Raw genomic sequence first — 23,701 nt, 5'->3', positions numbered from 1 at the left:
TAAAATATATCAGTAAATACCTGACTCGAGAGTAACTGAAGCGTCTTTGCGTCATTAAAACAGTGGAAACTCACAAGTGATAAAATTACACGATTTAACGCCATCCCATAACGCCAAGACAAGTCCGCCTTAGTTTAGGGGTGTTGATGCGCAGCCACTAACCGTAATGTAATTTGCTTATAACCTAACGTTAGCGTTTTGCTTCTGGCAACAGTAGGGTTAGAGAGTAAAGTGGAGTTAATATGTGGAGATAATCCTGCTGAATTAAACGTGTTATGTGTTGCCACAGCAATACACCAAAATCCAATCGTTAAATTGATGATTTGGATTTTTTTTATACTAGATACTCAGATAAATACATTTAAAGTATGGGCTATAAAGTAGGAAAATTGAACATTGAACAACTTAACAGTTTGAGCATAAATAGATTAGAAAACCCTCAACTCCTTGTCTTTTTGCCGGGTTTAGACATGGACTTGAAGCAGTTCAAAGAGTCCGGTTTCAGCAGCTTAAACTCTTTGATGATAAGAGATGATATCGGCCAACTTGTGGTCGGAGCCAGAGGGAAAGTGCTCACACTAAACTTGGATGACATCACCAAAAAGACCAGTGAGGTAAGACATTCAGATTTGCAACACACCAAAAGAATAAAAATCAATAACACAGCATTAACAAATGTAATGACATAGGATTCCCGTATTATTTGAACTTCTAATACCACGTTTCTTGGTCATTCCAAATTTTCTTTTCTTCCAGGCCAAATGGACAGTCAGTTCAGCAGACACAGCCCTCTGTGAAATGAAAAGAAAGGACACCAAGGTATGGTGAGAATTAAAATATCATCTACGTGCAATATGTTCCCCGAACATCTGAGGGTATTAAGTTTAATTTGAATCAAATATGTTTCTTCCAACAGGAATGTGATAACTTCATTCGCACTCTACAGACAATGGAGGATGGTAAAATGCTAGTGTGTGGGACAAATGCTTTCAAACCTGCATGTGACTACATGGTAAGTCACTTTATTTAACGTTCAATATATAACATACGGAGCTTTTTAAGGCAGCTGCTTTGTTATGTGCTCTTTCTGTTTAATTAAGTAGTCATGTTGGAATAAGGGATGTCTATAAACCACCAATTAATGTTAATGATCAAATCATATCAAAAAAGTGTCAATGACAACAATGATCGCTGTGGACTGCTGGGGGGAGTAAGTATTTTCTACTCTTTTTAATTTCTAATTATGTGCAATGCCTTGTTTTTTTAATGTTGCTGTTATGAAAACATTTCCAAATTTGGGATCAATTAACTATATCTTATCTTATAAATGGCAAAAAGCAGGTACGTACATTTGTGGAACATGGACTTTTATTTAAATTTGTTTCTGTTTTTCAAAGGTAAAAAAGTAGAGGGGGAAACTGCGGCAACTACTGTATGAGGGCAATTTTGGAACCTCTTGGCTTTCTGTCTGACAGCCATTTAGTGAATGTGGGCAAAGGTCAATATTTCTGGTGGTCTGATGTAGCCAGCTAATATTTAAGCCATGTCTTCCGTTTGCTTTAAAAGGCAGTTGTTTATTCTGTAGTTGGATTAGCAACTACAGACATGAAAATAAAGCAAGAAATAAAGTGTTGATGAGTACGCTTTATAGGTTGGGAAGGTGGATTTTGTCACAGTTGGACCAAGCGAGGCCATGTATTTCCTTCGGTTTCTGTGCAGTCTTTGTGTTAAACTCAGCGAACAATCCACTGGCTCTAGATAAATAAATTGCATAAGCACATTTCCTTTTGAGTCCCGTGTTCAATAACATTTGCTTCAACAGACTTTCATAAATGGAAATGTGTCCCTTATGGGAAATCAGCAGGTGGGGAGGGGGAAAGTTCCCTTTGACCCTCACCAACGCTTTGCCACCCTAATGAATGGTAAGTACATAACTGTTTACAGATTTTCTAACACCTTATTTCAATTTTTTGTGATGACTGCTTTCTTCAGATAACTATCTGATTGTAATAAGGCGAGAGTCAGACAAAAATAATGGCACACAACTGTTTTGTTTTAACTTGACAGGAAACACTTTGTACTCGGCCACTTCCTCAAACTTTCTGGGCACAGAACTGGTGTTTCAGAGACATGGACCGAACCTTCTCAAGACTGAAATGTTACTCTCCTGGTTCAATGGTAAGTTGCTCTAACATGGGGACTAAACAGAATCATGCAACATTTTCTTCTGTTCATCATCGTACACACTTGAGTTTTTTGTTGTCCAACCTTTCATGCCTCCGTTTTTAGAGCCTACCATGATATCCTTAAGCCTCGTTGAAGCAAGCAAAAACAGTGAGGATGGTACAGATGACTTTGTTGTGTTGTTCTTCACTGAGAACGCTGTAGAGGAACGTCATGGCAACATACAGGTGTCAAGAATTGCCCGTGTCTGTAAGGTCCGTCTTTAAATTCATCCGATTGGGAAACTTAAAACACCTGGACTAGCTTCACATACCCATCAATTTCCATTAAGCTAATGCTAATTATTACGATTATTTAGAGTGACATGGGGGGCCGAAGGACCCTGCAGGGAAAATGGACTTCTTTCTTAAAGGTACGTTTGGAATGTCCATTTGGCAATGTTGGCTCCCCATCCCTGGTCAAGGATGTGTTCCTTCTACAAGACCCAAGAAACTGGAGGGATAGCATCTTTTACGCTACGTTCACCATTAACGTGTAAGTTACATTAATATAGAAAGTTATTGCTTTGATTGTATAAAGAGTATAGATTAATTAAACATGATTATTGATCAAAAATACCCCAAAATATTTTCTGTATCCGTCACAGGGATTCCTCAGGTGCTTGCAGCCAGTCTGCTGTCTGTGCATACAAGCTTTCTGACATTAGCCGAGTATTCAGCGGGAGGTTTTTGACTGAGAGTGATACTGGGAGCTGGGACACATACACAGGAGAGGAGCCATTCCCTCACCCTGGTTCAGTAAGTATCAAGCCAAGAACAATTAATCGCATCACTAATAGGGTTCATCATATAGATTTGTTTCATCTTGTTCTTTCAGTGCATTAACGATAAACTGCGGGCGGAAGGTGTAATGACCTCTCTCGACTTCTCAGACAAAACCCTGCTGTTTGTGAAGAACCACCCTTTGATGGAAGGGGGGGTCACACCGATCACTGGCAAGCCTCTGTTGGTCCGCATGGGAACACTTTTCTCCAAAATTGTCGTGGACCAAGTCACTTCACTGGATGGACAACTGCATCAAATTATGTTTATTGGCACAGGTATGCAACAAGCTTGTGGAGACATTTTATTCAACCCAATAACACAAATGCGTTGGTCAACTGAATCCATGTAATTCATCTCAAATAGACTCTGGTTGGCTGCAGAAGGCAGTTAGGTTTGACGGTGAGGAAGGCCGCATCATTGAGGAGCTGCAGCTGTTTCCAACTCCTCAGTCAGTCGACTTTCTCCAGCTGTCCTCCAAAACAGTAAGGCCCAAGTCACTAGAGTTGTTCCACTATTCTAATTGAAAAATGTGAGTCTACTCTAAACTCGGTCAACTTTTTTTCTTTAGGGCCAATTGTACAGTGGTGCCAATGGCGTTGCTGTTCAAGTTAATGTGAGGGACTGCAGCCGCTACACATCATGCGATGACTGCCTTCTTGCCAGAGACCCGTACTGTGGCTGGGACATGATCAGCGGCCAGTGTGTGTCGGTTGCCGGCGCATTTGCTAAGTCTATGTAAATCAAAACTCTTATATTGTTTTACTTTCAATTTTCAGTTTTTACCATAGTCAGAATAAGAAATGGGCGTAATAGCCATGAAGTTACTCATTGGTCTACGGTCTAGAAGCCTTTAGTTTGGCATTTGTTCATTGCCCTCTTGTTTTCTTTCTTTAACCAGCTGAGATGCATGAAGATGGAAAAATAATGCTAGAATTAACTTCAAAGATGCAAAATAAATACAATCATTTCTCATAGACTTCTATAAATCTCTTTATGACTCCTACAGTGCTGGCCATTAGAAAGACTTAGGTTACTTTTACAAGTGTTTCACTTGTGAGAACCACAGTGTGCCATCATTGTTTTATATAATTGATAAAGTGATAAAGAAATAGTTTGTCTTCTTGCAGAATTCAGAGTTTGACTGATGGAGACATCCAGATGTGCCCCATCTCTGATTGTAAGTCAAACAATAATACATTTTACATCACTGAAATTATGGTTCAAATGTCATCACAGATTATTCCTATGACTAGAAATTAAAAAAGGCTTAATACATTCAACAAATCTGTTGGTGTTTTCTTCCTCAGTGAATAAGAAACCTCCCATTGTCTACCTGAACATCAGGACAGCGCAGTTCCTTCCATGTTCCCCTAAAACAAACCTCCCAATCAGCTGGCGCCTCTCGGACAGTATCCTCCTTCCAAGTCCCCGACACATTGTTCTGAGCCTTGGTCTCATCATCAGACCTTCCTATTCTGAGTCTGGCATTTACACCTGTGAGACAGTGGAAACAGTAAAGGGCAAAGTGCACCGGACGATGGTGGTCCAATACTTCGTCCAGGTTCAGGACCCTAGCACTCTTGACAGAACAATGAAGGCAGCTGTTATCATCTTGTCCTGCTTGCTGATATTGCTCATATGCAGTGTACTCGTGATCAGAGCAAAATCACATTGGTTGTAGCAACGAAAACATGAACAACAATCACATGATCGCTGTTAGGCTTTTCCGTCACTATGACCCTACCTCCGATCAACACTCGGACCAGGAAGAGGAGCAGAGTGTGGAAACTGGGAGTTTTAAATCTATGTTCATTCTCCCGGAACTCACTTTGGCAAACCTAGAGGTGGTAGAGGCATACACTGTCGACGGCTGCCAAGTAATTGAGATCTCAGGTTGAACCCCTTCCCTTACAAATTGTTTTATTGTATTATATCAGAGATATGTTCCAATAAATGCAAAATACAAAAGAAACAAATGATATCTAAGTTGGGTGATGATTCAGATTGCACCCTTGGAGGAACATGTGTTATTACAGAAATAAAAAATCAACTCGAATGCATTGATTTTGCCAAGTTCTGTGGTTTAATTGAACATCAAACTCTTGCTATTACTTATTTAAGAGTACATACATATAAACATAGGCCTTTTTCACAACATCAGGTTATCCCTTATTACATGAACAACACCTGTTCTTGGTAATTAAATGGAACAGGGCCATTAAAGGCTGGTGAAATAGCCAAGGATTTCTTAATATTTTAACAAGTAAACCTTTGCTTATCCAGCTGGCACCTGACATGCATGAGTGCCATAACTCATTGTATCTTATAACGATCACTGTCTATGTTTCCTTAAATGAGTGATACTCAAAAGAATAATAAAAGTGTTCAGTAGTTCAAACTAAACTTTACTGGGACATATACCATAACATTAAGACATTAAGAGCAGAAAAGGCCCAGTTATTGCTAACAGCTAAGCTATAGCTAATAACATGCTAATCATTCCTCTGTTGATTAAAATGTGTTAGTTAACTATTTTGAGCCAACGTGCACATAAGCACTACAAACCAACATTAAAGACTGAGTTGCACAGGCCAGCTACAGTATCACTATGTATTTGAAATAATGATTGGTTATTTTCTTTACTTTTGTAAAATAACAACAAAAAAACACCTTGGATTGTTTGGTAGAGACTCGTTGTGGACATTTCCTCATCAATTTCAAGTATGTTTTCCAAAATGAGTAAAACAGCGCCCTCCTTTAGTGAATGGTAACATGTCGTCCAGTCTCTACGATCAAATGAGGTATTGCAGTCTCGCTGAGAGTTGTTGAGCCTATCTGAGAAAATAGACAAGTGTGTTCGACATCCTTTGATTAAAAACATCTTAAAGTGTACTGCTTAAAAGTACTGCTTCATCTTAAAGTTACTTAAACTGGCCCCACTCCCTTTGGTTTAAATTGGCTTGAAACAAAAGCCTGGAACGGGTGGCAAAATGTTGGAGGAATTCAAAACATATTTAGTCTAGGTCAAAAACATAATTAGGGACAATAGGAAACAGCTTGGGAGGCCAGGAGGGCTGATGAGGCAATCAACAACAGGTGTGTAGAGCATGGGTCACCAGGGGCCTGTACTACGAAGCTGGTTTTCTGGCTTACCGGGGTAACTTCGAGAGTAACTTGGTCACGTGCAGCGTATGTTGCTGGTTAACCCATACTACGAAAGTTGGATATGTTAAAACCGAGGTATGCTGCCATGGCAATATACGTAGGATCCCAAAACTGGTCTTCCCAGTTTTAGTTCTTGGTTAACCCTAGGTTTCCGATTAACCACACCCTATTTAGACACCACTCCTCCACCGACATGTCCCCTAAAGACAATGCCAGCATACCTGGACGATCCGTACGATATAGGCGCGCAGATTGTGAGGGGCTCTCTTCGGAGGGCGAGGGTATTTAGAGACCGCCAGAATCCGCTGGCGTACCCGGACGATGTTCTCCATGAAAGATATAGATTCTCAGCTGAGGGAATTCGTTACCTATGCCAGCTGCTCGAGGCGGACGTCTCTAATGTAACCCGCCGAAGTCAGGCCCTCACAATCGAGCAAATGTTATGTCTTTCATTGCGCTATTTCGCCAGCGGACAATATATGTATTCCATCGGTGATGCTGAAAACCTGAGTAAGAACACTGTATGCCGGGTGATACGGAAGGTGGTACTTGCTCTCACTAAACTGGTGGATGCATTTGTTGTATTCCCTGGCCATTTGCCTGCACGTCAGATAAAAGAAGGGTTCTATGCAATCGCTGGTAATATGCCACTAATCTAAAAATAGGTAATTTGCACATTTCATAATTGTGACTGGCAACTGATTTGACTAACAAAATATCTAGGTTTCCCAAGAGTAATTGGAGCCATTGATTGTACGCACATTCCTATCAGTGCACCCCTGGGAGAGCATGAGCGGGATTTTGTGAATAGAAAGTCCAAACACACCATCAATGTCCAGGTAATACACAAGACTAACAGATTAACAGTAGGCGTACATTGTACAGTCCACGATTCATTGGAATAGGTAATGTCAACCTGTCAATTCCTGTTGTCATGTAGAATGATTTCCTGTCCTCTGCATGGGGTGGTGTCATTTACATGCGCAACAGCATGCCTCACCTGTTATGTTCCTTACCTGTGCACATATTCTTAGATGACATGCGATCACCACTATATGATCACAAGCCTGGATGCAAGGTGGCCAGGGTCAGTCCATGACTCCCGTATATTCAGAGAATCATCACTGTCTGACAGATTCCACCAAGGTAAAAGTCCTATATCGATTTACCTGAAGTAATATGCTTTAATAGTGAACATGAAATCAGTGTGACAGTTGTTTAATTTTTCCTCCATTTCATCTAAGGGCAATTTGATGGAATCCTGCTGGGGGACCGTGGCTACGCATGCATGAAGTTCCTCATCACACCATTTCCTGATCCACAAACAAGGCAACAGAGATCATTTAATCATGCACACAGTGTCACTAGGGCCAGGATCGAAATGACATTTGGCATATTGAAGGCCCGATTCGCCTGCCTGAAGGTCCTTCGGGTCAAGCCAGACAGGGCCTGCCAAACCATAGCAGCATGTGTGGTTCTTCAGAATGTCGCCACAATAAGGAAGGAAAGAGTGCCCCCTCATGATCCTCCCCCACCCCCTGATATTACTGATCCAATCACCCTGGATCATCCAACAGGCCGTGCTGTCAGGGATGCCATTACCAACCAGTTTTTCCAATGAATTGTACACACCACAAATTAAATGCACAAAAATAAAGACATGTCACACCAATCTCTGATATTATTCATTTATTAGATGACTCTCTTTCCTGCAAGAAGAAAAGGTGACGAAAAGCCAGATCAATGACACACATATAGGGTGTGGGTAGCCTATATATTAATGGAGTGATAAGACAATACCTTCTTCTCATGTTCCAGCTTTTCAATTTCTAATTCCAGCTTTCTGATCTCCAGCCTCTTCTTTGTGCGGTCTAGCTCCAGCACTTTCTTGTATAAACTGCGGACATTGTCCACTGTGGCCTACACAACCCCCACCCCATGTTGTACACATTAGCCTAGTATGCATTATATTCAGTAATTAAACAAGGAAGGAGAAACTGTACTTTGTCTGACTGTGAGGTCCCTGGGAGGGAGGCTTCAGGAGGGGAAAGCTCCTCCAAGTCCTCCTAACACACACACACACACACATTGCATTAATGACACAGGTCACTTGATTCAGACAGTACTGACAAATGATGCTCACCCTCCTAGGACATTAATGTGGCATATAGTAGCAGTAAAGTGTTTTAACCTGCATGTGTGTGTCGGAGGGGGCTGTGAGGGTCTCGTCATCATCATCATCATCATCATCATCATCCTGAAAAGATTCAGAATTTTACGCTGCACCCATACTTTAGGGGTGACATAGCCTAATTTACATGTCATGGATGTTATCCATTTGAATTACCTGTGTCAGAGGATGAATGCATCCTGGTGGCTGCAGGGTTGTGATGTTTCCACCCTCGACTGCATGCAACAGAAGACACATGTTACTGATGATTCAGGGGAAGAAAGCCAAAATACTCTAACATGAAGAACGATGAATGCCATACATTACCTTGCACATAGAGGGTGGACATTTCAGCTGCCCCAGGGTTAGACTGTACCCCTGCCACCCCATCCATCATCACCCTGCCACTGTTGTTGGCTAGGGCCAACTCTTCAGCAAGAGTAAAGGAGTCTGGTGCCCTCCCTCCTCCTGTGCGCCTTATTTCTACCTTCTTCTTGTTGGCTGTTAAAGACAGACACATTTAGCTCTCTCTGACAAGACACACACACACACACACACACACACACACACACACACACACACACACACACACACACACACACACACACACACACACACACACACACACACACACACACACACACACACACACACACACACACACACACACACACACACACACACACACATTCTTACTTACCATTCTGAATGATGTTTTTGTACTTCATCTTCACCTGCTGCCAGGTCCGTTTGGCGCTGCTGGTACCTCTGGAAGTATTTAAGGGACATACACAGAATTAGTGAAGGGGACTAAACATTCAGTTGTCCTGCTTCATTTGTGGTTGCACATACGATACAGTAACGTTCCGACTGTTATTGTACATCGTCCTGACATACTGTATTCAGGTTGGGATTATTTTAACGGACATATAGAAGTAAAGAAATAGGCCTACTTACGAATTTACGCGGTCTGTAATTTGCTGCCAACACCCCAGTCGCGCCTTGTTTGCTGCCGCGGTGTTGGATTTAGCAGCCAGGGTCGGTTTATACTCTTCATAACTCCTCATTATCATCTCGCATTCCTCTTCTGTGAAATAGGGAGAGCGCGCCATGATCGAGAGTGTTTTTTTGCGCTGGTACCACCCCTTTTATGTGAACGCGCAGTAACTCTGGTTGAGTGAACACAGGTTCAGCTGATCAACTTCATAATCAGCGTCGTAGTACCGTTTAAGACCAATCAAGATGTCCAGGTTTAGTCAACCCCGGGTTACCGCGGAAACCCTGAGTTAGTTCTAAGTAGGTTGAACTCCGTTCGTAGTACAGGCCCCTGGTGGTAAAGCATGATAAGAAAACAAAACAACCAAAACACATTTATATAATAGCAGTCTGCTGTACTGTCAATTTTTTGGCAAAGAACTCTTAAAGCGCAAGGAACAGTTCATTTCAAACCTGTTGTAGCGTTTTGTTGAAAACAGTGGCGCAGGAATGAGTCCTTTTAACCCGGAAAGACGTTAGCGTTTTAGCATTGCCACGTTCCCTGGTCTCGAGAATTAGTTTTTGGTTAGATGCATCAAATAATCAAAATTACAAGATTTCTTAGTTTTTTTTTCCACGTCATAAAGTACATCACGTAAATGTCGGAAGCTTTTACATGTTTTTAAAAAGGCAGTTGCTCACAAGTGACTGAATAACACTACTAAATGTCATCAAACCCAAGATTATCCGCCCGTAGTTTAGGGGTGGCGACATAAGGTCATGCAATCGTCATGTTATTTGTTTAGCCTTACGTTAGCTTTTAACTTCTCAAAATATAATTTACATTACAGCTAGTATGTTAATATGTGGATATTATCCTGCTGAATAAAATGTGTAAGTATCATTAACGCTAGTTTGCCACAAATCTTATTTTCTGGATTATTCCGATACCCAATGGATTGACTATTGCTTAAAGTCAAGGGATGCTAACTGCGAAGTTTACTTTTGGGTCTGCTTACAAAAATACATAATCACTGCATCAACCTGTAGAGCTACAGTGGAGTCTTGGTAATTTGTTTACCGCTAAGCATTATGGGACCTGTAGTTATTGTTCAAATTTGACCAGTACAGTAGCAGATAACTGCCTAGAAAAATTGCATGCATGAACACTTTGGAAGATGTGCCAGCAATGAAACATGTCACCATAACTAGGTTTCTGCAAGCCTTAAAAAAACCCACACTAGATGGCAGGATTGGTGGGCTATGTGGGGAAGCTGTGTGTTTTTTGTCTGCAGTTGCAGAGAAAGTGTAACATTGTTTTTTAGGTGGCCTTGAACTGAGCTGTGGTAATGTTCTAATGAGGTCTCGGGGGATACTATCTGCTCTCCTACTCTTTGCTGCTTCTCTGTTTTCTGTCTATCTTTAGTCTCGTCCCCTTGTGTCTTAGTCTTTCTTTGTCGCCTCTCTCTCAGTTCTTTTCCCTTTCTCTCTTCTTTCCGGTGTCTTTATTTCCCCGTGTGTAAGGTAGGAGTGTGACTGGAAAAACAGTTATTTCCTTTGGGAGCGTTTTGTGGAAATCAACAGACATGTCAAAGATAGAGGGGGAAGAGAAAGGGGAACATTTGATAATTCTAATATAAAAAATAAAATAAAATGCATGGAGTTATTTGACAGTCAGCACACATACTGGATATGAACGCACCTCAGTATTACCTCAGGCACGTACTGCCCAGGAAGCATGATTCAATCAATAGCTCTGAAGGCAAGTATACCTGCACTCACATATTAGGGCAGAACCAACCAGTGTAGTATTGATCAGATATTTATTATGTATAGCCATCAGTAATAAGTGAAAGCAGATGAAAAGCTGGGGAGAATATAAATTCATATGTTTAAATGACAGTGTAGAACAATGTTAGAAGTTGCCAAATTCATCCAACTAACAGAGCTCTCAGGTTTTATGTATACATATAAAACCCAGCAAGACCACAGCCTTTGTAATTTATCAGAAATGTTAGTTTAGAATTCTAGGTGATTTCAAATCCTTGGCAATGTCTCTAAATATATTATCACTTGCTGCCACAAGGTGGCAGTCATGTATATATTATAATTAAGATTGAAGGCCCTCTGGAAACCTGTGGGAAACAAATGGGTAGCAAAATCTTCACATGCCTTGATATCTGATAAATAATTTCCCATAATTGCTGAATCATCTATCAACAGACTTGTGGGTGTCTTATATTATTCATCACAGAATAATGATGCTTGTCTAGGAAGGAAAATAACTACATTTTACAACCTTGCTTTGCTTTGTAATTGTAATTTGATTTGAATTAGATAATCAGTCAGTAACATACTGTACATATGCTTTTTTTATGCAATAACATCTTTTTTGCAATCGAAAGAGCAGAATATTTTTCAGTCTGTAATTATAATTGAGAAGCTGCACTTACACAGCTCATTAGAATTACTTGAAGGCAACATGGCGCTAAAACAAGTTTAATGCAGTGACGTCCGAGAAACTCTTACTTAAGTACAAGGCCCCGTGCAGCCTGCTTATCACATTAAAGTACCTCTGTAATAGAAAATGGAACAATAATACTATGTCTTGATATTGAAATTGCTCTCCATATTTAATTAATGTCTTTAATGTAACAACTTTTTAACTGATTAAAAAAACAACAACACAATTCATGGTGTAAAACCCAACATATGACCTTAATTCTTAAAGAGGCCCTATTGTGCTTTTTGGGGGTTTTTCCATTATAGGTCTATGTGCATGTAAATGGTTTGCAAAGCTTTAAATCCAGAGGGAGTTCCCCCCCCCCCCCCCCCCATGCCTCAAACGCCTCCATTGGACTCCGTTTAGTTCGAGAACATGGTGACATCACTATGTTACATTTGCGCTGCAATTTGCTAGCGCTGCAACACACTGTACATACAAGGGCGGGACATCTCTAATTACGATTCATATGAGAGCTGGCCAGCTAACCAATAAGAGCAGACTAGGCTCTAGTTACGGACAGAGGGTGAAAAGAGGTGCTGCAGCACAGGCAGTATGAGAAAAATAAAGAGCTTTATGAACATTAAAGCATGGAGACATGTCCCAGTAGAGACACTAAATGCAAATATGACTCTGAAAATGTATTATATGTCTTTTTAAACCCATCAATTGAAAACTAGGTGAGCACATAATAGCTGTTTTTCAGGGTGTGCCTTCCAAGTGTGCTTGCATTGTAGGTAGCTAACTTGAAAGAGAAAAAAAAAAGCCTTGGAAAAATCTTCTGAAGACTCAGTTAAAAAAAAAAGTCTCACTACTGTTTGTTTGTTCTTTTTAAGAGTAGCACTCACTGTGGTGTTTTGTCATCTCTCTGAAAGTATCCATAAAAAAATAAAGAAATGTGATGCCTTTATGACAGGAGTGTTTTTTCAGTATAGTTAACGTTTTCAGCTTCACAAACCAAAACAAACATGAATGTACACAAAGACTTTAATCACCCACTTCGGTTATGCAAAATAATTTTCCTTGCATTAAATTCGCTCAGTGTAGCTCCTCGCTTTCTCTCTCCTTCTGTCCTCTTCTTTCTCCTCCTCCTCCTCCTACCCTCTGAATCCTCTCGACTTGCTAATGAGGGCAGGCCTATAATGTCCATCCTCCATCAATGATAGATTACAGTGATGACTTTATTAAATCGTAATAGTCACCAATATTAAAAAAAGCTGATCTCTACCCCTATAAAGCCACAGAGAGATGCCCTTTAGCAGTATAAGAGATAAAGGAAAGAAATGGAATTGTAGATAAAATAAAAAGACCTTTTCCATGCCTTTCGCTATTTTCCTCCATTTTTGATCTACAAAGGGGCCTATATAAGGGACGGTACATTAATTATAACCTGGATTAATCTTATAGGACAGCCTCTGCAACGCAATACCCCCAGAACGACCCCCCCTATGGGAATTACCCAGATATATATACAGGCATGCCCCTGAACACTAAGGATCCCAGCCCCCCTCTGAATGACCTCTCAGGATATTATGTAAGTTTCATCCAGGCACATTGTAGGACAGCCCCTGTATGACCCCTGCATCTATAATGTTATGGTCATTATTAAGATCCAAGTCCCAAGGGCAGCTTGGGTATACTTCTGGGCCCCCCCCGGCACGTTAAACTAATCAGGCATATCCAAGGCCAGTCTTTTTATGATCATGTTAGTGTAAGGTTCCTATGTCATCAATGCTGGAGGAGTACGAAACCGTTATTTTTATTGGACTGAAGTGTTTTTTTTGCAATTTCAAATTAATATTTTAGAATATTGTCTTTTTTTTCCTTTTTTTTAAATACTCATTTATTTTTTAAGAATTTCCAGGTCATATGACCAAGTGACTCGGAATCAGTGCAGCGTTGTTACACTGGACAAGTAGGACACGCCTCTTTTAAGTTCATTTGAGTGTTTTCACATATAATACATTTTTCATTTTAAATTCTGATTTCTTTTTTCTGTTAAGATCTTAAATGTCATGTGTCCAAGTGATTCCAGATCAATGCAGCACTGTATTACTACACTAGAACAGTAAGGCATGCCTCTTTTGATTGGATTTAAATGTTTTTTCCTATTTTATATGCATTTTTAAGATTTGAAACATCTCCTGAGAAAGTCTAAAATTGGGACTTAAATGGTTGATATTGTAGGAATACAGAAAAAAAAATTTTATGAGGTAAATTTATGCAGTATCGAGTGAATAAATCATTTGTATTTTTTGAGCGGAAACTTGAGCATCAGGACAACATCAATTCTTATTTTTCAACATGGCCCCTGAGGGAATGTCAAGGTAGTGGAGTTGTCGCTCTTCACTTTGTTAAGTGGGGGACAGGAAATGTGAGACAGGGGAAGAAAGAGGCAGTGACAGTAATGGGAGCAAAAAAAACGAGAGGAGTGCAGACAGAGAGGGAGAGGCAGATGCACCCTTGAAGGAGAAATGTAAGAAAAAGGGAGAAGAAAGTGCGAGAGATATCTCAATCTCGCATATCGAGCTGGAGTGTAAAATCAGAAGAAGAATTGATTAAATGATTACCAGCCATTTGCAAAGTGTTTGTCTTGTATTTGTTTTTGATTTGGTGTAATCACAAGTACACCTTTGTTTGCTATTTAAAAGCATATTATTTTATTGGCAAAGCCTACTTTCAAATTTTACCCTCGATGATATTAGTGGTATAACATATCTTTAAAATCTTGTTGCCCGGGGACTTTTGCAACATAGATCTTAATCTGAGGATGCAATATAACATGGAATCAGTCAGAAAGCAGAACTGGACAGTAAAGATAGTGAATATTGACAATGTAATAATAATTGGGGATGGCAGTAGGAACTTGTCTTGGGAACCCTGGTTGCGGTCAAATAGTCAGTTTAGCTTAGGAAGGTTCCTAATGGAGTGAACGGACCTGGAAATACCTCAGTGGCAGCCATGATAAGGGCTGTTTGGATTCTCTAGAGGATAGGAAAGGAGATTTGATACTTCCTTTAGCTTAGGAAAGGACAAAATGCTGTCCCACAATGCATTGTGGGCGCAACATTTACCGTGACACAACATTCGTTCACAGAAACAGCCGATCGTGACAGTGAAATGCGGATGATGTAAGCTACGGTGCTCATTAATAATGTGCCGTGACTTGCCGAATGCTGACCTGTTTTTTGGGCGACAAATGTGAATATTCTTTAAATATGGTCATGGGTACAAGAGGAACAATTAAAATACAGTCTTTAATATACAAATATTTTGTCAGTTTTGCAGTAAATAACTTCGCTTGCCTGCACAGGGTCTGGAATTTAACCCGTTCCAACTCCTTTGGGATGAATTGAAACACCACCAAGCATATCACCAAACATATGTGTCTGAACTCGATACTCTGTCAAATTTACTCCATGTTTTGTACCTTGTATTCCATATTTCATATCTGAACTCTGTCTTTGGTACACAGTCTGCAATACCCTATATTCCGTATTGAAGGAGTGGAGGTTGTTACAGCAGTCCATTGCACCTGGATTTGGAATTACCTACTCTATGCCATATATTGTATTTATAAAGGCACTCTTGAACAATGAAAGCAGAACAGTAATTATAGCTATGGATTTACAGATTAGTAAGATCTCACTTTGTGTCCACTTAATTACTGTTTTTATAATTGTCCTTGCCCTGTCTTCGCCCCTTCTCGCCTTGATTGCATGCCTTCCCTCTGTCCCACTTTCTTTGTATTCAAAAATACATCCTTCACCACTTTGATCCCGCTTTTGCAGTTATGTTCTTCCATTTTAGCCAGCAGCTCTCTGAAACCTGTCTCTTTTTAAGTGATACTCCTAATTCTTCAAAGAAAACGTGTGCTCACCTCGCTCAAACGCAAGGTCAACAACAGCAACAAACAGCATGCTAAGAAATGGTAGGGATTGGGTTTGTGTCAAAGGCTTTTAAACATAGATAAATATGTGCTGGCATTTTAGTGGTTGAAGTTGGACTTAAGGAACAGCCTGTTGAAACAGATTTAATGGCATTTAATTAAAGATTTTCTTTGTGAATATACAGAAGAACACTACACATTATGCATTAAAAGAACAACATAAGGAATGAACGTAAACTGTGATGTCGCTTATTATATCAACACGAAGCAGATGAATGGTTTGTTGTTCCCAATGTGATAGGTCACTAAAAACTTGTGATAATTATAAGAAAAATAGCCGTCTGCTGCCACACACAGGACAGAATAAACAGCAGGGCCACTTCAGCCAAAGTTTTGAAGTCTGGGAACATTTTTCCCAGGGGACAGATCAGAGAAGTCTCTGAACGTGTGATTTCATTTCCCCATCTTGCAAGCACTCTCTTCTTGGGAGGAAATCCTGCTGCATGCTGTCTTCCTGCAGAAGTAGGACGTTTTCTGTAGAGGACAGAGTAGGAGATTCAAAGCCTTTCGTCTTCAATCTTTGAGAATGACTTGAAGCTGAAAATGAACGAAGGCCTTCTGATTTTCAAAATCATTGTCCAAGTAAATAACGTTAAATCACAATTGTACTTAAGTACTATTTTGACATACTTTAACTTTACTTGAACATTTTGTATTTTATGCTACATATACTTTACACATTGGAAGCAAATAGTGTACTTTTACTCCACTGCATTTATTTAACACTCATCCTTTTTACATAAAAAACAAATGATACATTTTAAGATGCAATACTGCAATAAAGATATATACCTGGTATTTTATATTATTATTGTATTCATTTATAAGTAGATGTTAGTAAATTGAAAACCTTGAACGATTAAATGCTCCTATATTATTAACTATAGAAACAAGATTATATAACAGTGTATAATATTATACAATTGTAAAAAGAGCCTTTATGCATTCTGAGAACTTGTACTGATGTTTGAAGTACATTTTTCTGATAATAATTCTACTTAAGTAACATTTTCAATTCAGGTATTCTACTTGGAAAGGAGTATTTCAAGACCATAGTATCTGTACTGATATTTAAGGAATATGATTGTTATAATCAAGGTTAATTTCCCCCTGATTATCACAAGCATTGATTCTGTGTTTAATACCATATTTACCACAAATGTCCACCAAAATCAATCTGAAGGGGTCCACCCCCCGTCACTTTCCATCTGACGTTTTTCCACGCACTCGCTAAATCCACATATACAGTACACTGAACTGAACACTGCAATTAGTCAAAACACACATTTCATGGAATCAATTACGAGTTTTATTTATACAATTATTTTTTTATGGTCAATTATTCATTATGACAGTAACACATTCAGTAAGTCTTGTTTTCCCCAGGTTTTGATAAACTTGTCTCCTCTGCTGAAAACCTCTATGTGCAAAGCTGGAGATCACTTGTCCCCACAGACTGCATTACAAACTGAGGCCAATCTATGCTCTCACATTATCTGAAAATCTATACCCAAAATCCACAGACAAGACTGACTGCCAATAAATGCTAACAGTGTAACATAAGCATGGACGCTGCAGGAAATACAGGGTGTCTTTTTGAAGCATGTTCCAGATAGATTTTTGGCAAAAGAGTTGGGCTATGTACTGATTCGATCATTACCTGTTCCATTTTTGATGGAGCCACAGGCACGATTCCAAACCAACCCCCACACCCTCACCTTTCCCACTTCCTCTCACATTAAGTGCTGTTCCAAACCAACAAGATGGAGTTATTAAATCCTCTACAGGAAGTCTGCATTGGTTCTGGCTTGCCCTGCAGCCTTAACTCTTCCTGGATCTTTGCAAACATTTGCTACAAAACAGCTCAAAGTAAGATAGACATTTACATAATATTGTGACACAGATGCTAACTTGAAGAAAAATTATATTTAAATGTTTTATTTAGCATCGTAATACACCCGAGTCTAGCGTAGAGAACATTGTGTTCACTTGGTTGTACATTTTTGTATATTCGCAGGAACAAAATCTGAGCAGCTCATTACCATCACATTTGAAAACGAACAGAGGTTTACAAAAAAATCAAAGGCCAAGTTTTGTTTTTTTTGTCAGAGAGATGCTAATTCAATACCATGGTCACGAAAAGTTAGGACAGTGTGGGACTCCAGATGGAACGGCAGGGTGAAATGGTCGGTGTGGAAATAGGCCACAGGAGCACAGCAAGCCGGGCAATATCACCAACAGGAACCACGCGTGAAATTTAGATATGAATATTAACGATAATTATGAGAGTTAATTAAAAAAAAATGTTTACATGGCTACTCTATTCTGTTATGGCTGGTCAGTTTTGACATTCAGCAGCCTGCTTTTTTTCTATAGCTGGTTGATATTTAAAGCTGTGGAAAAAATGTAAAAACCACTGCAGCATTACTTTTCATTATCAGTTTCTCTTGTTTTATTATTTATAGATATGTCTTTAAGTTACTTTAAAAAAAACAAACATTTTTATTGTATTCTATAAACTATTGGCATTTTTTCCCTATGTTGGAATTCAACAAACGCTGGAATGGCTGCCATACATGTAGAGATAAAGATTTAAGAACAATTTGGAGTGGTCTCTTTTCCGGAGCTGTATACCCTATAGCATATTATTATTTTCTTAAACATGTCATCTCATACACTACTTCGGTACACAATACACTACTAGACACTCTTTATATGTGCTGGAGTGGGGAAATGTACAGCGTTGCAATATCAATAGGTACAGTGCAAATAAAAGGCTAAAGTAAAGGAGTAGACTTGCGTATTGAGTAGAACATACAGCTAAGAAACTACTCAAAATGTTTCTTAAATCTCAATCTCTACATGTATGGCAACCATTCCATTCCAGTGTCCATTGAATTCCAAAACAGAGAAATGTTGTTTGTAGTTTATAAAATAAAAATAAAAATTATTCATTTTACTCAAAGACATACCTAAAAGTAAAACCAGAGAAACTCTTAATGCTGCAGTGGTCTCTTAATTTTTTTCAGGGCTGTATTAAAGATTGTTTTTTAAGTTAGTGAACATAAAAGAGTAGGAGCTCTTAATGTTAACAAATGATATATTAAAACATTGTAAGTTGCACATTAGTGTTTGCACATAAGCAGTGTTATTGCATAACAGTTTTTATATTTACTTAATATCCAGGACTTCCCTTTAGAGACTATCGCTGTAACAACTGTAATTTCCTCAAATATATACTAATTAGAACTCCTGATATAATAAATGCTTGCTTGTTTGAGTCACTTAAGCCGCAGTACACATTTGTACGATCAGTATTGAACCACCGCCGCGTCTTTATGAGCCAGCAGGAACCCTGATAACAGTTTGATGATATGTTTTTATTTATGCTTGGATTATGTTCACCAATAGTGGAAATACTGGCCAATTACAGGCTTCTGAAGAAGCGTGGCAGACTGTTTGAGCAAAGGTTAACCGTGTGTACGGCAGACAGATTGGAAACAGACTGAAGCTGTTGGCCCAGCTATGTGCCTGAGGGGATAACGTGATAAAGAGGCATATATAACCTTTTTGTTCTTTCCTGATGATGAATAAGAATCCATCCAACAGTCCTGATGGATACCCTAAACTTACGGTGGGCTTGTGATGATGATGCTGATGATGATGATGATGCTGATGATGATGCGGGTTATATCCTGGGGTATGAATACGTTTAAAATATTTAAGGAGTGTAAAAACACAGGTGCTACAAACAGCTCGATACAATAAATCCACTTGACATCCTGTAGATTAAACTTTAATGGCCGTGAGTGAAAGGGAGATAGATTTGGTGGCTGTGTGTATGTGTGTGTGTGTGTGTGCGTGTGGGTGTGTGTGTGTGTGTGTGTGTGTATCCGTCGGACACCCGGTGTATTAAACTTTCATGGACGCTTGGTTTGAGCTGGTTCTTTCTCTCGCAGCATGTGAATGATTGCAACATAGTGTGCCCGGGTGTGTATGGGTGCATTCCAGTGCATTAGACAAAGAGGAGGTGTGTGTGTGTGTGTGTGTGTGTGTGTGTGTGTGTGTGTGTGTGTGTGTGTGTGTGTGTGTGTGTGTGTGTGTGTGTGTGTGTGTGTGTGTGTGTGTGTGTGTGTTTGTGTGTGTTAGAGACTGTACGCAACTTTGTATGTGTGTGTGTATATCTGTGCAGTGTGTGTTGTATGCGTGTGCTATGAATATTTTATGTGCCACTCAGTATTCATGAGGCTGAACGATGGAGAGAAGCAAAGAGAGGGGAGGAGATAGGGAGGGAGGGGAACGGGGGATGATGGGAGATTTTAAATCATTGGATAACAACATATGGTTACGGTGGCCATAACGCTCTTTTAATGTGATTATGGGCACAATGGTGGGCCTGCCTGCCTGCCTCTCCAGCACTGTATAGAATAAACCAAGGCTAGAGACGTTTTTATTCCTTGTTTTTTCTTTCTCGAGTTTCAACAAAATAAGCATGTGACTCGCCGTATTTCATGAGGAGAGGATGTCCACAAAATCTAGATTTCAATAGATGTGTATAGGAATGAGTCATTTCTTTTGGGTTCCCTCGTTGCAAAGTCAATGTTTTTAGGTAGATTCCCAAAATGGGGAGTATTAATAGCATTTAATACAAATTTACGAGATTTTAATATTTTGTTAAACATACAGTTAGTCAGGAACAACCCACAAGTGAACATCTATAGATTTTACGTGTCTTTAATAGCTGAGGTTGCTAACAAGTAGCTAATTTAGAGTACTAAAGTCATCACAACGAACATTAGCCACCTTTAGCTTAGCGGTGGCGAGGTGAAGTCATTTGACCGTCATGTAGTTGTTTAAAGAAAAGTATGCCACATATTATTTTCTACAATCTTCCAAAATCAGATGTAAAAATTCCCATTGCTTTTAGTTGAGGGTGCCCTTGCAATGCTAACATTTGTGTTGGCTTACAGAAATACGTCACCACTTCAACACTCTATTCAAATGTAATGAGAATTTCGATTGACCAATTTGGAACTGGATTGAACAAGACATGATTAAAAATGACATATAGCAAATTGTGTTAAATAAATGATAGCGCTACATGATTTGCTTAATGAATCATTTAGTGTCATTGCACAACTCGTTCATGTAGGCTCATGAGATAAAATGTTATATAAGGGTAGTCTTCATATTAGGATTCACCTAAATCTCACTGGTGACTGAAGGCTTTCAGTTAGAAAATAAGCCGTAATTCAAGGGAACAGGACAGTTTTAAATTTACTGGCATCAAATATTTTTCAAGACTTGTCACTAGGAGCCCAAAATATACATTTGCTGTTGACGCTATAGGAACATTAGGAAACTCTCTAAAGACAGTTGGATTCTTCTTTTGGAAACCATGATTGTGCTTTCAAAATTCAAAGGCTTTCCACTTAAAATCTCCGGAACAAAGTGATGTACTGTCTGACTGACTGGCCAGATAATCCAATAGTACCATCTTTAAATCCATGTTTTACAAGGGTAAAAAGTACCTTGAAAAATACACACGCTGATTATATTTTTGCTTCTTTGTAAAAGGACTTTTCTTTAGCATGGTTTGTGCTGTTCCAGGAGGGGTAACTGTCAACACTGATTGTGCCTGAGTCGTTCAGGAAATATTAAGACAGGTTCAAACTGTGGTGCATAAGCGGTGAGGTCGGTAGCTATATTAGATTTTACCTTGTTCTCCCCAATGTAAAATAACCTCTTAAAGAGTTCTGCTTTAAATGTACCTGCAGTAAATGTCACGCTCGCATTAGTGCTGCTGTCTGGTTTCTTTATGCAAACAGGAAAAAGGAGCCTTACATGCACTAAAGGGAGGTGTTCCCAAAGTTTGCGAGGAAACAATCCCCTCTACTTTAGACAAGTACTGTTGTCATGCAATTGAAAAAACATTGTAGAGTTAACTTTTTCTCAATAACAGCCATCATTTGACATCATTTCTCTCTCACAATGACTTAATTACCCATAATGTTGAGTTGTAGTCTTTTAAAACTAAGGCCTATCCAGGGTCGTTTTGGAGCCGATGCCTGACTGCGAACTAGTTCTTTCTGTTTCCACTTAAGTGTCACCATAAACTATTTCCAATAGTGAATTAACAATCTGCCAGGGCGGCCTCAAGAACTTTGAGCAGTCGGGCACATCAGAGGCTGCGACTGAGCAACAAGAAATAAACCCTCTTTATTAGTCTCATACATGCACACAGCAGAGCACACACAGTGAAATTGGTCCTCTGCATTTAACCCATCCTAGTACTAGGAGCAGTGGGCAGCTATCGTGCAGCGCCCGGGGAGCAATGGGGAGGGGGGATTGGAGGTGTCCGGTGCCTTGCTCAAGGACACCACAGCAGGGCCTAGGAGGTGAACTGGGACCTCTCCAAGTAGCAGTCCACCTTCCATATTTTCAAGTCTGTTCGGGGAGTTGAACCGGCGACCCTACGATTCCCAGTCCATGCCCCTAGTGACTGAACCACTGACAGTTCATTGCAAGAATAAAAAGTTGTTGTAGAAGTATCGCTGAGATTGCAAAGCAACTAAAATGCGACCAGAACAAATACATTAATTTTAGCAAAACATTAACCAGGCACAAAGATGCTACTAGCAGACAGTGAATTACTACTTTCCACCAGCAGCTGGCGTTAGGAAACGCTACGATTAATGCTGGTGTATCACGAGTGGCGAGGAAAACCAATCCAGTGATCGGCAAATGGAGCTGATTCATAGGCGTATGCTATTCCCCACCTCACTCTAGAAAAAAGTATGACCATGCATTATTAAACTCCATAGATTTAATAGCAGCATGACAGTGATATTCATGCTGGTGTGCAGTGACGTCATGAAAAGCTCCTCTCGAATTCTGGTCCGTGAAACTGGTTCTTAACTAAATTAGCCCCAGCACGGAACTAGAATGGAACTCACAACAGTGAACAAGGGGTATTTGTGTGCCAGTTCACCCTTCTTTTGCTGCTTATGTGACCTAAAATAGCCAGTGAAAGTAAAGTTTCCCATACAAATATTATATTCTTTATGGCGTGCTTCTCTATTGTTTTGCAGCTTATCAATGTGGCGCATGCACACTAAATCTCCTCCTTCAACAGTCTTGATTCTCCTCTAAGTTGAAGGCAACAAGTGAAATTGAAGGCACTGCTGGAAATGCGGTTTGTGACATGCTTCATCTTGGCCTCAAATACAACAAATCATAGTTCCACTCAACAATATGACTCACCATGTTATCATTCCCTCTCAAACCATACTCGGTAATAGATAAGCACGTCAGTGTGTCACACGCCTACATTTGAATGCAAAGAAACAACAAGGGAAGTAACAATCAACAACAATAAACAAAACGTGTTTGAGTTTCCTCTGGCTTGATTTGCTGCTGCACAACCATGTGAAAAGACGGCATAAAGAATTGAAATGAGAACAACATTACATTAAAATCTTCCTTGTAAATACAGTATTAATATTACACAAACAGAATGTAGGATAAATAACAATACAAGTTATAAGCATCCATCCATCCACCCAGAACCCAACCCACCCCACCCCTCCCTCCCTCCCTCCCTTCCTCCCTCCACCCACTCATCCATCCATCCATCCATCCATGGCGCCCAGCGTGGCCAACAATTAATGCAAAGTGAACATACCCATAGGCAACAGCCTGTACATCATCTTACCTAATACACACCTACTTCGCAAAAGCATTCCTCTTTAGGCATCAAATATCAACTCGGAATAAGTTATGACAATGTTTTCTCCTGAAATCGAATATAAATTGAATAGTTCCTTCGGCCTTGGGTACAATAAACTTTTCCTATAAATGCTGAACATATATGACTTTAATGTGATCACAAACTATCATGGGGAGAGATTTCTAGAAAAAATGTCAACACA

General features: G+C 39.7%; 3 protein-coding genes across 3 annotated transcripts; 2 read left to right on the top strand and 1 right to left on the bottom strand.

The window, feature by feature from the left end:
- The first annotated feature begins 523 nt into the window (after nucleotides 1-523).
- Nucleotides 524-4,906, top strand: LOC134881685 (semaphorin-4E-like). Its single transcript, XM_063909201.1, has 14 exons — nucleotides 524-614; nucleotides 757-819; nucleotides 917-1,012; nucleotides 1,823-1,922; nucleotides 2,068-2,178; nucleotides 2,290-2,438; nucleotides 2,543-2,718; nucleotides 2,831-2,981; nucleotides 3,061-3,283; nucleotides 3,372-3,490; nucleotides 3,577-3,743; nucleotides 4,136-4,185; nucleotides 4,316-4,569; nucleotides 4,775-4,906. The coding sequence occupies exons 2-14, from the start codon at nucleotides 799-801 to the stop codon at nucleotides 4,904-4,906; spliced, it is 1,749 nt and encodes a 582-aa protein (XP_063765271.1). The 5' UTR covers nucleotides 524-614; nucleotides 757-798.
- Nucleotides 4,907-6,150: 1,244 nt separating this feature from the next.
- On the top strand, nucleotides 6,151-7,845 carry LOC134882061 (putative nuclease HARBI1). Its single transcript, XM_063909727.1, has 4 exons — nucleotides 6,151-6,812; nucleotides 6,897-7,012; nucleotides 7,208-7,319; nucleotides 7,418-7,845. Exons 1-4 carry the CDS (start codon nucleotides 6,383-6,385, stop codon nucleotides 7,792-7,794), a joined length of 1,035 nt encoding a protein of 344 aa, XP_063765797.1. The 5' UTR covers nucleotides 6,151-6,382; the 3' UTR covers nucleotides 7,795-7,845.
- Nucleotides 7,846-7,847: 2 nt separating this feature from the next.
- On the bottom strand, nucleotides 7,848-9,668 carry LOC134882062 (myb/SANT-like DNA-binding domain-containing protein 4). The gene is made up of 7 exons (XM_063909728.1): nucleotides 9,301-9,668; nucleotides 9,044-9,111; nucleotides 8,671-8,844; nucleotides 8,521-8,579; nucleotides 8,365-8,430; nucleotides 8,177-8,239; nucleotides 7,848-8,093 (listed from the first exon to the last, which is right to left on the bottom strand). Exons 1-7 carry the CDS (start codon nucleotides 9,453-9,455, stop codon nucleotides 7,944-7,946), a joined length of 735 nt encoding a protein of 244 aa, XP_063765798.1. The 5' UTR covers nucleotides 9,456-9,668; the 3' UTR covers nucleotides 7,848-7,943.
- Between the last annotated feature and the right edge of the window lie 14,033 nt (nucleotides 9,669-23,701).

This window comes from Eleginops maclovinus, chromosome 19 (assembly GCF_036324505.1).
Source record: "Eleginops maclovinus isolate JMC-PN-2008 ecotype Puerto Natales chromosome 19, JC_Emac_rtc_rv5, whole genome shotgun sequence".
Lineage (NCBI taxonomy): Eukaryota > Metazoa > Chordata > Actinopteri > Perciformes > Eleginopidae > Eleginops > Eleginops maclovinus.
Note: the sequence above shows the minus strand (reverse complement) of the source record. Positions and strands in the feature narration are given on the sequence as shown.